Here is a 13737-nt window from a genome sequence, read left to right on the forward strand (position 1 = left end):
GCCCCCCTGGTCACGGCCGACAAATGGTCTTCCAGTGTCAGCCGTGGATCCAGGAGGACACCCAAGTTGCGTGCCCTCTCTGAGGGGGCCAAAATTTCGCCCCCTATAGACAGCGATGGAATCAGCTGACTATGCCGAGGCGCCGGCAACCACAGCCACTCGGTCTTGGAAGGGTTGAGTCTGAGTCTGTTCCTCCCCACTGGAGGTTTTTAAAGAGAAGATTGGACAGCCATTTATTTGGAATGGTATAGGGCAGTGGTGGCGAACCTATGGCACGCGTGCCAGAGGCTGCACTCGGAGCCCTCTCTGTGGGCACATGTGCCGTTGCCCCAGCCTTGTCTCTCCCCATGACCCCTTCCTCACCAGCAGCGCCCCTGGAGGAGAGTTGCCCCCGAGCGTGGCCCACGCGGAGCAGCACAGCCAAGGACATGGCAGCCAGGCAGGTAGACAAGAATCTGCCCTCACGCCCCATCACGCACAGTTGATGCTGCGGGGGGTGGGCAAAGGGCGTGGCCACCATGGTGCTGCTGGGCTGCCTGGGCGATCTACGGCGGGCCCTGGAGGCGGGGAGTGGTCCTGCAGGCAGGCAGGGTGGAGGCGGGGCAGGGGGTGGAGTGGGGGTGGGGTCAGTTTTGGGGCACTCAGTCTCTAAAAGGTTCGCCATCACTGGTATAGGGTCTCCTGCTTGAGCAGGAGGTTGGACTAGAAGACTTCCAAGGTCTCTTCCAACTCTGTTTTTCTGTATTCTGTGTATTTCTGTTACAACAAAAATATCAATCTTTGTTGTCTGTGAAAAGAAGCAGGAGAGGTTCCTCTTGCTACAAGGAAAGGAATAAAGAATCTGCCTGTGCCCATGGCTCTTTTATTATGTTGGGGGCTATGAAGGTTGGATTTTTGCATTCTATCAATATTCATTTGTAGAAATGTTATCACTCAGACATTGTTGGAGCAACACTTCAGACAATATTACTTAAATTTGGTGAAGATGAAGTTGTTGCTGATTATATCTGTATTAAGATACAATTACTGTATATAAATAGTTTTTGCCAATGTAATTATTCTATATATTTGTGATTTGTTTCACATTCTTCTATATTTCAGTACTATGAAAAAAATATACCTGAAATTCATCAAATAAATTGCAAAAGGACACTCCGGGAATAGTGGATACTCTAAAATGGAAAAGTTCAGATCCCTGTTAAAAAGAAACATTATTTTTATTAGTGCATAATAATATTTCTTTTGCTACAAATACATTTTCTAACATTGCTTAATCTGTTAAAATTAGTGTCATGCATTAAATTTATATTTTGAATGGCATGAATGGAAATGTCTATGGGGATTCTCAGTCATCCAGGTCATGGTTGTCCCAAAGGTGCTGTTCCAAAAGTCAACTGGACTTTCTTGTTTTGTTTTTTGTTTTCTCTTGAAAACCCATTCTCCACCATTCAGACAGAATTGAAGAAACTTCTTGGATGAGAAGCAAAACGTTTTCAAGAAAAAAAAAACCCAAGAAAGTCCAATTTCCTTTTGGAAAAGCACCTTTGGGACATGAATGGAAATGAATTGCTTTCTCTATTACTATTTTACTTTATTTCCAAAGTGGGATTTGCTGCCCTAAATAACTTGATTGGTTTTAGATAGGTGTCTTTATTTGGGCAGATGGACAGGGATTTAAGTGCATGCTATATTTATCCTCTATTTGTCTATCTAGGCCAATTCTGCCTTCTCTGAGTATTCATGAATATGAATATCATGGTGCCGTTTTTTTCTATTGGGAAATTACTAAAATTAGAGAACTATGTGAGAATATTTGTCCTGAATTATTTAATGCAATGTATAGACTAACCAATTGAGTTTATTCAACAAATCATAGATAGCAAAATCATGCAATTTTAACAAATATGATTTAAGATTTTTTGTTGAGATACAGGTATTCAATTTAAGATACAGCAGTAGGGTGGTAATTAACATTAGGATAGGAAAATTCGCCTTTTGGTGCCAAAACAAAGATTTTCTCTACAGTTATAATTGCCACTTCTTTGATTGGTCATTTTGACCAAGATCATGACCAAGGAAGAAAGGTTTAACCTATCTGTGCCTTGTGATGCCAATGACATTCATATTTTCCCCAGACTGTTAGTAGTAAAGAATCTTTTTGACCTGCTTGCCTTGCTGAATTTTCTTTGTGTCCGACAGTTCTTTTCAGGGCTTTTTTTTTTGTCATAGAACACCCAGAAAGGAGTTCCGGCACCTTTTTTGGATGGAACCTTGTAGAGTAGGTAAGGCGGGTTGTATGATGTGTGTGAGTTCCGGCACCTTTTTTTTTTTTTTTTTTTACAAAAAAAGCACTGGTTCTTTTAGCTCCATTGGGGGCGGGAGTGGAGGAGGGAGAGTTACAAATGTAGTTTCTATTTGGGTTGCAAAAACCTGGATGATAGCTACTTGACACATGCCCTCTAATGGTTATCCAGATTTTTGAAGCTAAGATATGGTAGCCCTACAACAGGCTGAAGTAGGATTCAAAATAAAAATGCTTTATTCTTTATTTCTGCACCATTTTTTATTAGCACAATGCATTCCAAAACAATAAATAACTTGACTCTCATCACTCTTGATTAAAGGGGAAAATTGGTGCCATTTGTTTAAAAATCTACTCCTGAGGAAGGGAAACATCCTGCTAAGGCTTTAGTTAAATTGAGGGCATCTCCACCTTCAGGAAAACTGAGTGACAGTTTTAACTTCCTATCCCATGCCTAGGGAAATGGCTACATCCAAATTACTCTGGAACTCAAGTAGGGAATGGAAATGGGGATTACCTAGTGCAGGGGTAGGCAACCTCGGCTCTTTTATGACTCATGGACTTCAACTCCCAGAATTCCTGAGTCAGCTATTCTGACTCAGGAATTCTGGGAGTTGAAGTCCATGAGTCATAAAAGAGCCGAGGTTGCCTACCCCTGACCTAGTGTTTTAGTGCAAGACAATTTACTCAGTGTCATCTGCAGAAGGCACAAGCTGGTGGCTCTGATTAGGTGATCAAAGTCTTGCCCCTTTTTAATATTTTAACAGTTTTAGCAGCAGGTATGCCAGATTGTTGCAACACTTTCAGTTTTTCTATTCAAAATATGTATTTTATCAGAAGCTTACTGTTATTGATATAGTTAGCCCATCTGGATTATACAACTTGGTTTTGACTTTACTCTCCAAGTGCATCCTTAGTTTTGTCAAACTTAATGTTTCATTGGTACCTGGAAAAATAATTAAAATAGTTAAAGTTATAGTTCCACATATTGTCTGATTATACATTTCAGTGGTAAGTAAATCCTACATAAAAAGGGTGAATTAGCCAGTGCTTTGAATAAAGATATCCTTTTGTAAAAGCTAAAACTAAAAATTTAGATTAGAAATTAGAAATGAGAGCTATCTGCAGCAGATTTTTTGTTATGATGATAACTTAAAACTTGGTAAAGCAAAGTATAATCGAAACTCTTTATCATGGATAGTGTTTAGGTGGAAATAGGGTTGGGTGAAACTTTTCAAGAATAGTGAAAGTGAAAATGAAAGTAAATAGATCTGGAAAACAATATTTTTCATTGTAAGTTATTGTAGGTATGGCAAGGAAGAGAGCATTAAAGAACAAATATTTTTAATAGAATTTCTCAGAAAGATTCCTTCTGAACCCCAGCAGTCTGCTGCTTACCTGAAATTTTCCAGTTTGTTCTATTATTTACTTCTTTTATGGTGACAAAATAAGGAGATGTCAGATTGACAAAATAACCCTCATCTTCCACCATAAAATAGAGAGGAAGCTTTTCTATTGGAAATTTCATCCGCAGAGCCTAAAGACAAATGAACCATGGAGACAGAGATGTTAAAATCATTATATATATACTGTATATATGAAGTTAAGGATCAATGGGACAATCTGTTTTGAGAATATTTTTCCATTTGAAAGATAAAAAGTTAGAGAAACTGACATAAGAGATACTTTGTGTATAATTTTGTATCTCCCTCTACCAATGTCTTACATGGCAAGAATGGGCAATTAATTTTCTCAAGGGACCATGTGAGAAACTGGGATTCTTGTGGAGGACCAATAATTCAAGCTCAAGTCCCCTCATACCATGGCCACTGCCACCACCACCTCCTTAGGCTGCTCCAGGCGAGAGGTGAGTGCTGCTCAGGTGCAGAAAAGTCCTTTGTGACCTTGCCCTCTTGCAACTGCCATGCAATGGAAGGAGCACACAGTGACCGTGCAGAGCTGGACCTGACTCTTCTTCTTTTCCTTCCCCCTTGTGGCACGCTTATTTACATTTGATTTTTAATTTCTGATTGACCTTTCGTGAGCCAGAAGGGACAGTGAAAGGGCCAGATGTGGCCGGATGTGGCCTGTAAAATGCCCAGTCTGCTTTAGAGGCCAATCAGATCCTCAGACAGGAATCTCAGTGATTCCCTTTCTATCCCTTCATCGAAATCATTGATGAAGATGGACTTCCGGTTTTTGTGCCATAGCGCAAGGCTGTGGGATTGAGGAACTCCGCACCCCACAGCTGATTTCGCCCTGCCAGGGGACCCTAAATTGGTCTGAAGTCGTCCCGGAGAGGCAACGAAGAAAGAAGCGTGCTCCGATGATCACGGAACGATGGCAGTCATTCCGCTCCATCTAGGGGAAGCCCTCTGACCCAACAGGAGAAAGGCCAGCTCCATACCAGCGTCTAGCCCAAGCTACTTGCAGCCAAAGTCCAAGAGCACGAACCAGAACAACGGCGAACAGCCTGCTTGGAACTGGTGAGAGTATCGATCTTCTCTCCTCACTCTGTTGTGGAAATGAAGGAACACAAGCCAGCTCTTTGGAGAAGGAAAGTTTTAATATGCGCAGGTTCAGATGGCCAAAGCCAATACAAAGATCTGAACCCCAAGGAGCGTCCAGAGTACACATATATAGGTTATACAACATATGCATTTCCTGACCCCTCTAGGCCCCATATATGGTAATATGTTAAACATTGTGATCTCAGCATTCCTGAGAGTATGGAAAAGTACCAGACAGTTGAACATTGACACAGAGATAAAGATAGTGAATTGGCTACTAAGCAAAGCAAAAACAGGATATGGGTGAAATATGGCTGCAGCAGTCAAGGACAGTTTGAGAGAGCATTATCTCCAGACTCAGCAATTTCTGGAATGCCTTGTGACCGGTCCACCTCAACTAAGTCCTTGGGAAAGATCCCCAAAGTAAAAAAACCTCCAAAAGTGAAGGGAGGGGACTACACCCACACTTCTTCATAGAAGGAAATGACAAATTAACCTTTAAAGTGGAAAGAAATATATTGAAATCAAAGTTAAAATACTACAGTCTGGATAAATCTAGAAATTAAAAAATAACTGCTAAGATTATACCTTAAAGGGTTTTGATGAAACTATAAAAATAATAATAAATAATATTTTTTGTCTGAAATGGCTGGAAAATAAACAACCATTGACACCTAGTGGAGAACTAGAGCATAGAACATTAACAACACTGATTCAGAAATTGGCAAGACCCCCACAAACAAAGAATAATCTGCTCCCTTGAACTTTAATAACCCTCAGAAGACAGCTGGGTGGGAACAAAGAGTACATACTGGGATAGCCATAAGATTAAAAAGTACCTGAAGGAAAAGAAATACTTTGACTGTTGTCTAAACTCAAGAATTGTTTACAGAAAAAGAAAAACTCTGACTCTGGGCTAATCTTTTAGGGGGGAATTTACAGGAAGGACTCAAGATGACTAAATATACTGAACTGCAATTTTGACTGGTTGACAACTGACCCCTGAATAAAAAAACTGTTATAAAATATTGATTTTACTGATGCCTTTACAATTGGAAAAACAGTGGATTATAAAAACTATATATAAAAATAAGAACTATACAAAATTGGGCTGTTTGAATTCTGAGTCTGGCTGGTTTGACAAGGTTAATTATAGAAATGATGGCACTGATGAAGGACTATTTGAAAGGGAGAGACAACATGGATATTGCATGCTTGTCAAAAAATGACAGAAAACCACATTTAATACTTACTCCTGAAGGACCTAGCCTGGAATATCAAAGACCTCCAGAAGCAACATTTCAAATGACAATAGCTTTAAACCACGAGATAAAAAACAACTTTGATGACATAAATGAGCACATCTCTAATCTAAACCCACAATCAAAAAACACTCAGAAAATTATTGTAAAGAATGAACAAATAAATCAGATAACAGAACATAAACTAGAAGAAAATCAGCGAAGCTACAAATAATAGTAATAATAATAATTGTAATGTTGGAATGGACCTTGGAGGTCATCTAGTCCAACCCCCTGCTCAGGCAGGAAACCCTATACCATTTCGGACAAATGGCTGTCCAGTCTCTTCTTAAAAACCTCCAGTGTTGGAGCATTCACCGCCTCTGGAGGCAGGTTGTTCCACTGGTTAATTGTTCTAACTGTCAGGAAGTTTCTCCTTAGTTCTAGGTTGCTTCTCTCCTTGCTTAGTTTCCACCCGTTGCTTCTTGTCCTGCCTTCAGGCGCCTTGGAAAATAGCTTGACACCCTCTTCTTTGTGGCAGCCCCTGAGATATTGGAACACTGCTATCATGTCCCCCATCCTCCTTCTCTTCGTTAAATTTGACATACTCAATTCCAGCAGCCTTTCCTTATATGCTTTAGCCTCCAGTCCCCTAATCATCTTTGTTGCCCTTCTCTGTACTCTTTCTAGAGTCTCAACAACTTTTTTACATCACAGTGACCAAAACTGGATGCAGTATTCCAAGTGTGGCCTTACCAAGGCATTGTAAAGTGGTATTAACACTTCACGTGATCTTGATTCTATCCCTCTGTTAATGCAGCCTAGCACTGTGTTGGCCTTTTTGGAAGCTGCAGCACACTGCTGGCTCATATTTAGGTGATTGTCCACTAGGACTCCGAGGTCCCTCTCACAGTTACTACTATTGAGCAAGGTACCCCCTATACTATATCTGTACATTTGGTTTTTCTTGCCTAAATGTAGAACCTTGCTTTTTTCACCATTGAATTTCATTTTGTTAGATAGCGCCCAGTGTTCAAGTCTGTCCAGATCCTTCTGTATCTTAAGCCTGTCTTCTGGAGTGTTGGCTATTCCTGCCAGCTTGGTATCGTCTGCAAATTTGATGAGCTCCCCATCTATCCCCTCGTCCAAATCATTGATAAAGATGTTGAAGAGCACTGGGCCCAGAACAGAGCCCTGGGGCACCCCACTACACACTTCCCTCCATGTAGATGTGGTTCCATTGAAGACCACACACTGAGTACAGCTGGTCAGCCAGCTACGGATCCATCTGGTGGTGGTGCTGTCTACCCCACATTTTTCTATCTTGTCGAGTAGTAGGTTGTGATCTCCTTTATCAAATGCCTTACTGAAGTCCAAGTAAATTATGTCCACAGCATTCCTCTGATCCACTAATTTTATCACTTGGTCGAAGAATGCAATAATATTTGTCTGGCATGATCTATTTTTGACAAACCCGTGTTGGCTTTTAGTAATGACTTTGTTTGCCTGTAGGTGTTCACTGATTCGTTGTTTGATTATCTTTTCCAGGATCTTCCCAGGTATTGAGGTCAGGCTGATAGGTCTGTAATTTCCTGGGTCCATTTTTTTTCCTTTTTTGAAGATGGGAACTACATCAGCTGTTTTCCAGTCCTCTGGTAGTTCCCCTGTGCTCCAGGATCTTTGAAAAATATAGTTCAGTGGTTCTGAGATCACATCTGCCAGTTCCTTGAGAACCTTGGGGTGTAATCCATCTGGTCCTGGCGATTTGAACTTGTCTAGGCTGGACAGGTGCTCACTTACCATTTTCTTGCCTATCTTAACTTGTGTTTCTATTCTGTTTTTTATGGCACTATTTTTGATAGGTTGGTCTGTTTTTTCCCTTTGTGTAAAGACAGATGCAAAAAACAAGTTAAATAGTTCTGCTTTCTCCCTGTTGCTTGTCACCTTCTTGCCACTTTCACCCACTAATGGACCAATCATTTCCTTCACTTTTTTCTTGTTTTTTACATGTTGAAAGAAGCTTTTTTGTTATTTTTGACTTTGGTCGCAAGCCTTAGTTCATTTTGAGCCTTGGCTTTCCTCACTTCATCTTTGGAGGCTCAGGCTATTTGCTGATATTCTGACTTAGTTATGTGCCCCTCTTTCCACTTTCTATACTTGTCCTTTTTATCTTTCAATTTGTCAGAGAGTTCTTTATGCAGCCATTCTGGTTTCTTTTGAGAGCTGTTATTTTTCCTCTTTGTTGGTATTGTGCTAGACTGGGCTTTTATTATCTCATTTTTCCAAATTTCCCAAGCTTCTTGAGTTGTTTTCCCCTTGAGGATTCTCATCCATGGAATCCTTCCCAAGCCCTCTCTAAGTTTATTGAAATTAGCTCTCTTGAAGTCCAAGACTCTAGTTTGACTGTGTTCTATTGCTTGTGCTTCCATAATGTTGAATTCCAATATTGCATGATCACTTCCTCCCAGGGTTCCTATGACTTCAATACCTTCTATCATTTCATCTCTGTTAGTGAGAATTAGATCCAAAATGGCTAATCCCCTAGTTCCCTTCTCTACTTTTTGGGAGACAAAGCTGTCTGCTAGGTTTGCCAGGAACCTGTTTGATCTTCCACTTGGTGCAGAGTTTGTCTCCCAGTTGATGTCAGGGTAGTTAAAGTCCCCCATTACTATTGTGATGTGCTTCCTACATACCTTAGTTAGCTGACTAGCAAAAAGTTCATCTATTTTCTCTGTTTGGTTGGGTGGCCTGTAGTATACACCTATGGCAATGTCATTTCCCCCCTTTTATATTTATAATGAAGAGAATTATAATTTAACACAAACAGGAAAAAACCTACAAGACTTGGACATATCAACAAAAATGGAAAATATACTTTATTCATCAAAATAAACCTGAGGATAAGAAAGAATACTTAACAAAATGGACTATAGAACTGCCAAGAGAACCATTAGAGTCCAGGAGAGAAAAAAAATATATTTTATGCATTCTATCTTCTCCACTTCCAACAATACTTACAAAAATACAAGAACTTCCTGCAATCAGAATGTATCAATTTGAAAAGCTACCTGGCAAAAGAAGAAGGCCAGAGACAGATTCAAGAGATTTGACTCACCCTACCAGATGGAGTATTACATGAGCAAACACTTGTCTGAATATGCTTAAAAGAACAGATAACTTTGGATATAAAGGGGCCTTACAATAAGAGGGATAAGAGATATAAGTAATATAGTATTTTTCATAATATATAAAATGTAAAAATATTGGGATGATATATGTGAATGAAAAGTTTGAAATTTAGAGGTAAATTAAGTTGAAGAGAATTAGGACTAAGGAAGGATTGAAATACTGAGGGGAAATTAAGCTTAAATAAGAACTTCGAAAATAGGATATATAGTGATATATAACTTTTACAGTCCTAGTGGACAATCACTTAAATATGAGCCAGCAGTGTGCTGCAGCTGCCAAAAAAGCCAACTCAGTGCTGGGCTGCATTAACAGAGGGATAGAATCAAGATCACGTGAAGTATTAATACCACTTTACAATGCTTTGGTAAGACCACACTTGGAATACTGCATCCAGTTTTGGTCACCGCGATGTAAAAAAGATACTGAGACTCTAGAAAGAGTACAGAGAAAAGCAACAAAGATGATTAGGGGACTGGAGGCTAAAACATATGAGGAACGGTTGCTGGAATTAGGTATGTCTAGTTTAATGAAGAGAAGGACGAGGGGGGACATGATAGTAGTGTTACAATATCTCAGGGGCTGCCACAAAGAAGAGGGAGTCAAGCTATTCTCCAAAGCGCCTGAGGGCTGATAAGAATTGTTTGAATATTAAGGGGAAATTAAACTTAAATAAGAATGATAAAAATAGGATATTATGGTGAACTAACAAGATGATGTTTATAAAAACAGCACAAGTTGATAAGAAAAAAAATGTCATACATGGATGTTATTATTTGTACAAACATGAAAAAAATGTTTATATTTAACCATTTATGCATTGAAAATATTAAGAATTATATTTGTTTAAGGTTGAAGAAGGAGAATACTATTGGGGGAAGGGAAGATCAAAGAAATATATTATTAATTAATATACTAATTATGGAAGTACAAATTTTAATTATTATTGACTGTTAATGAACCACCATTTTTTTTTCAAAATATATGAACCAAGACAACATGCTGTACACTAGGCACTAAGGATTGTTACTGTAAAAAATCAATAAAACATTTCTAAAAAAATAAATAAATCATTGATGAAGATGTTGAAGAGGGCTTAAAACAGAGCCTTGGGGGTACCCCACTGCATACTTTCCTCCATATAGATGCAGTTCCATTAAGGACTACACATTGAGTGTGGTTGGTCAGCCAATTATGAATCCATCTGGTGGTGGTGTTGTCTAACTTATATTTTCTATCTTATCAAGCAGTAGGTTGTGGTCTATTTTATTAAATGCCTTACTGAAGTTCAAGTAAATTATATCTGTAGTATTTTGCTGGTCCACTAATTTTGTCACCTGGTCAAAGAATGCAATAAGATTTGTTTGGCATGATCTGTTTTTGACAAACCCATGTTGGCTTTTGGTAATGACTTTGTTTGCCTCTAGGTGTTTGCAGATTTGTTGCTGGATTATCTTTCCCAGAATCTTCCCTGGCATTGAGGTCAGGCTGATAGATCTGTAGTTTCCTGGATCCATGTTTTTCCTTTTTTGAAGATGGGAACTACATCAGCTCTTTTCCAGTCCTCTGGTAGTTCCCCAGTGCTTCAGTGGTTCTAAGATCACTTCTGCCAGTTCTTTCAGAACCTTGGGGTGTAATCCATCTGGTCCTGGTGATTTGAACTCATCTATAGTAGACAGGTGCTCACTTACTATTTTCTTGCCTATTTTAACTTGTGTCTCTAATCTGTTTTTTATGCTACTGTTTTTGATAAGTTGGACTGTTTTTTCTCTTTGTGTAAAGACAGATGCAAAAAACGAGTTAAATAGTTCCGCTTTCTCCCTGTTGCTTGTCACCTTCTTGCCACTTTCACCCATTAACGGACCAATCATTTCCTTCACTTTTTTCTTGTTTTTTACATGTTGAAAGAAGGTTTTTTTTTTTTGTTATTTTTGACTTTTGTCGCAAGCCTTAATTCATTTTGGGCCTTAGCTTTCCTCACTTCATCTTTGCAGCTTTGCAGCTAATGTATTTTGCCTTAGTTATATGCCCTTTTCCCACTTTTTATACTTGTCCTTTTTGTCTTTCAGCTTATCAGAGAGTTCTTTGTGCAACCATGTTGGTTTCTTTTGAGATCTCTTATTTTTCTTCTTTATTGATATTGTGCTAGACTAGCTTTTTATAATCTCATTTTTAAAGTTTCCAAGCTTCTTGGGTCGTTTTCTCCTTGAGGATTTTCATCCATGTAATCCTTCCCAAGTTCTCTCTAATTTTATTTAGATCAGCTCTCTTAAAGTCCAAAACTCTAGTTTGGCTTTTTTCTATTCCTTGTGCTTGCATAATGTTGCATTCCAATATTGCATGATCACTCCCCCCCCAAGGTTCCTGTAACTTCAACGCCTTCTATCATTTCATCTCTGTTAGTGAGAATTAAATCCTGACTCTGTATTTCAGGGGTCTCTAACCTTGGCATCTTTAAGACTTGTGGACTTTAGCTTTAGCTGAAGTCCACAAGTCTTAAAGGTTCAAACTTGGGAAACCCCTGCTCTACTTCCCTTCTCTATCTTTTTGGAGTCAAAGCTGTCAGCTAGATTTCAAGGGAGCTATGTTTGCATACAAAACTTTCTGTGTATCAATAGAAGAGAATATTTGTCATTCAGGGTTGAACTGTGGGATCCTCGGTGCACTGCTGATGTTACCTATTTTAGTAATGCAACATCTGCAAGCTCAGAGGGTACCAAGGATGCACACTACCTGTGTACCTTAGAGACTTCTTGATCCACATTGGGTGGTAACAAATTCTTTCACTTGGACAACCCATTTTTTGGAATTCTTTTTTTAGAGAGGTGTGCCTCTCACACTTTTTAAAAAAAAAATATTGCTAATTAAATATCAGGTAGTTGATTATATTTCATTCTGAATGTTACTGTGTTTTTGTAAACCCAGTCCTTATCTTCAAAAATTATTTCTAGAATGAAGTCCTTTTCAAACACATTGATTTAATTAGGGGGCAATTAATGCTTACCTTCTCTTTACAGTCTGAAAAGGCAACAGAAAATGACAACTTCATATTATCAGCACATTTGCATTCAGCTCGGCTTAATTTGTTAGCACACTGTTTGTACTTTCCGGAGGTCTGTGGAAAAGATATCCATTGAACTAAAACGGTGAGATCAAATAATGACTAAACAGTGATCTGGTTTTTAAGTTAGTGACATTTTTTGACTATCATTTGTTCACATGTAGGCTCCTAAATGGTAGAGCAGAGACGGAAAGGGATTTGCAACTGCTTTTCAATATTATGAGTGACTTGTAATTTATGAATACACTTGTATATTAACATTGTACATTAACATAATGCATAAAAGCAAGATATTTTAAGTTTATTTAAATATCTTAAAAATCATGGCATTCAAAAGACAAACATGATTAATAACCAAAACTTACTTTTGATCCTTCAAAATAATCTCTCATTCTAGGTTTACTTGGATCTGCATTATAAAAATTATCTGTGAGTGGAACAGCAATTCCCATTTCAGATGGTGGTCTATAGTTCACCTATATTAATAACAACAACAAAAACTGTGGGGAATATGAAAATTACTTCAGCATCCTTTTTCTAACTTAATTAGAACTTAATTTCCTATGAATTTCCTAGTATCATTGTTTCCTATGAAATTACCCTGATTCCACTGAAAGTGGTCTTTAAATTGTGCTACAAATCCTAGTCTTCATATAATTTACGTAATCAAATATATATGTGGAGATTTTTTTTCTCAAAAATATTAGCCACCTAGTTGATGCTCATGTCTGTAATTATGATGAAGTGTTGTAAGCTCCAGAGAGAAAAACACTTGGATATAGTAATTTGTTAAAAAGCAAAGAAATGAGATCAACAAACCAACAAACCTCAAATAAACAATAGCCAAACAAAATCTCTAACTAGTTCATAGAAAGCAAATGGATTTCAGGAAATACATATACAAAATATCCATCCAATTCTCACACAAAAGAGGGAATAGGTACATATGTACATATACAAGACAAATAAAGGATACAAAACTTTATACAAAGTTTAAATATAATGCACCCATTTGCTTCCCACCAGCTCTGGACTCTCACTCCATTTCACTCTTGGGATCCCGGAACTGCCCTTCTGGGATTCTGAGAGTCTGGAGTTCTGAAGCTTGGCTATGAATCTGTGACCTAAAATTGATGGGATCACCTGGGCTTTTCTATACTCCTGGAGTTTGGAGAGGGAAATTCAAAGTGCACAGTTGTTTCTGATGGATCCAAAAGCCAGGACTAGATTTGAGTTGTTCTCTACAAAGAGGTTGAAAAATATGGCTTTCAGCATTTTCCATTTAATCTTCAAAAAATGCTTGAAAATGTGCAGAGGGAAAAAATGTAACCCTGGAATAGGCACAACTGCTTTAAGGTTTTACATATAGGTGCTACATTATACTGCTATATGCTAGAGACTAAATTCAAACATTGCACAGTCCTAATGTTTTGTGAC

The 13737-nt window shown here is 38.5% G+C and overlaps 1 protein-coding gene across 1 annotated transcript in view; it reads right to left on the reverse strand.

Annotated features, from left to right (window-relative positions):
• The window catches only part of CATSPERB (cation channel sperm associated auxiliary subunit beta), a 71403-nt gene that overhangs the window by 2216 nt on the left and 55450 nt on the right, over positions 1 to 13737 (reverse strand). The window contains exons 21-25 of the mRNA XM_029286343.1: positions 12666 to 12776; positions 12244 to 12354; positions 3701 to 3839; positions 3148 to 3248; positions 1121 to 1195 (exon numbers count right to left, since the gene is read on the reverse strand). Coding sequence (XP_029142176.1) covers positions 1121 to 1195; positions 3148 to 3248; positions 3701 to 3839; positions 12244 to 12354; positions 12666 to 12776 — 537 coding nt within the window. The remainder of the gene's footprint in view (positions 1 to 1120; positions 1196 to 3147; positions 3249 to 3700; positions 3840 to 12243; positions 12355 to 12665; positions 12777 to 13737) is intronic.

The sequence above is a fragment of the Protobothrops mucrosquamatus genome, unplaced genomic scaffold, assembly GCF_001527695.2.
Source record: "Protobothrops mucrosquamatus isolate PMUCROS unplaced genomic scaffold, P.Mucros_1.0 scaffold_211, whole genome shotgun sequence".
Classification (NCBI taxonomy): domain Eukaryota; kingdom Metazoa; phylum Chordata; class Lepidosauria; order Squamata; family Viperidae; genus Protobothrops; species Protobothrops mucrosquamatus.